The 2,026-nt window shown below is 38.0% G+C and overlaps 1 protein-coding gene across 1 annotated transcript in view; it reads right to left on the minus strand.

The window, feature by feature from the left end:
- Positions 1-1,103, minus strand: part of LOC101852743 — a gene marked incomplete in the record, with an annotated part of 44,066 nt that extends 42,963 nt beyond the window's left edge. Inside the window, 1 exon segment of the mRNA XM_013090217.2 lies at positions 515-1,103. Within this exon segment, the coding sequence (XP_012945671.1) occupies positions 515-517 (3 nt within the window).
- Positions 1,104-2,026: the final 923 nt, after the last annotated feature.

Below are 2,026 nucleotides of genomic sequence, written 5' to 3' on the forward strand. Positions count from 1 at the left end.
CAGTAGAGAGAGAGAAGAGGGGACGAGTTGATCTTCTAGAACTTCCGGGCGGGTGAGAATAGCCACTTTCTTTCTTTTTTGTGCTATAGATAGGGCCTAACATAATTTTTTTCTTTGTTTTTGTCAAACTGATCATCCACACCCATAGACAGTGTTCAGAAATTCATAGCCTACTCTTCAACAAAGAGTTGATTGTTAATACTTTACTTTCCTAAGAGTAAGCACTTAGTTAGATCTAGATCTAGTAAGAGAGGGTGGGGGGTGGGACCATTATCTATCCCTCAATATAAATTCAGACCGAATACATCTATTTCATGCACTGACTTTGAAAGGTGTAGACCTAGTCTTCAAGTGTAGACTAGAACTAGATATTAGATCAACGAAATACAACCTAAAATTAAAGATGAAAATGAAGGCGAAAATGAAACTAGCAGGACAGGAGGGGAGGAGAGCTTTCTGACTGAAACCAAGATTCTTTGTATTTCTAAGACCATGATATATGACATGCTATTACCATTTTGAGAGGGACTGATCTCTCAAAGTTCCACAGTACATATTATCCTTAAAAAAATACACATGTCATCAAGATCTAGAATATATTATTGAACTATTGCAATGCTTGATCATTGATGAGATTTTGTTTACAGCGGCATTTTGAGCAGTGGTTTGCTTGCATTTATTTTGCACGACTATCCCAGATTATCTTGAATTTTCCATTTTGGGATCTAGCGCCCGCCAGTCCCCTGCCTCACATGGGCGCTCGCATATGTAGGCTACATTCACCTACACATGGGCACAAAATCATTCACAAACACATAGATCTAGAGATTTTAAAACGAAGAAAAATCAAACAATTAGACGCATAAGCAAAAATATTCCTCTTGTTTACGAAAAATACGTCACAAACTCCGCTGTTTTCACCTTTGACACTGAAAAAGCAGCCAAAATCTAGCAATCTAACGCTCGATCTGGGCTATAGCTTTCTTTCAGTCGGTCAAAGCACATATCACCGAAAGAAACGTTACGGCAGATCTTGGTGCTTCTTTCATGTTAGGCTTTGTGTCTGTGGTGCTAGAATTCTTTGGAGAAAAAAAAGAAGAAAAAAACAAAACAAAATACAGAACAAAACAAAAACAACAAACAAACAAACAAAAACAACAAACGAACAAACAAAAACAATAAACAAAACAAACAAAGACAACAAAACAAAAACATTAAAAAACACAAAAACAAAACAAAACAAACGCAGTCACAAATTATTAATTGACGAGAGAGTACAGAGAAGAAACTTGACACACGGTCATTTTATGTTTGGAAAGAGTAAGGAAGGCAGATAGTTGGAAACAACAGAAAGAAATAAAAGAAGAGGGACCATCCTGTGGCGCAATCCAATCATCCGCGGTATAGCTGACACCGTTGAATCATTTTACAAAACCTAAAGTACACATTATAATCATTCAGCTTTATGAATAGATGGCGATCCTGGTTTCTTTTCCTGTCCCTCTGCCCTGCCCCCCCCCTCCCCCAAATTTCACCCCATATTCTATAGATAGACTATAAACTAGCATCTACGAGTTTCAAAGCTCTAAGAACCAACTCCCCACCCTATGACAGTCTGCTTGTCCTTACCATCCACTAAAAAGGAATTAGATCATCTAGTGCAAATTTGCTTTCAACACCCCGAGCACAAAACGGGATTTCACATTCTAATGGACCCATTAGTATTGAGCGCGTTGTCTAGATCTAAGGAGCAAATATCTGCCATTACAATTTAGAAACCTTCAAAAGAAATCTCAAAGCTCATCTTTTTTCTTCTTCCTGAAATACCACAGTTATGCTATTGTAAGCTGAGGTGACGCTTTTAACTGTCTGTTAATTATTATGTTTCTGTATAAGAAAGGTAAAGTGACTGTGTGCTTACTCGTGTACGTATGTCTCTCTGTGTGTGTGTGTGTGTGTGTGTGTGTGTGTGTGTGTGTGTTTGTCTGTGTGTGTGTATATGTGTGTGTGTGTTTGTGAGTGTGTG

The sequence above is a fragment of the Aplysia californica genome, unplaced genomic scaffold (assembly GCF_000002075.1).
Source record: "Aplysia californica isolate F4 #8 unplaced genomic scaffold, AplCal3.0 scaffold01180, whole genome shotgun sequence".
NCBI classification, from domain to species: domain Eukaryota; kingdom Metazoa; phylum Mollusca; class Gastropoda; order Aplysiida; family Aplysiidae; genus Aplysia; species Aplysia californica.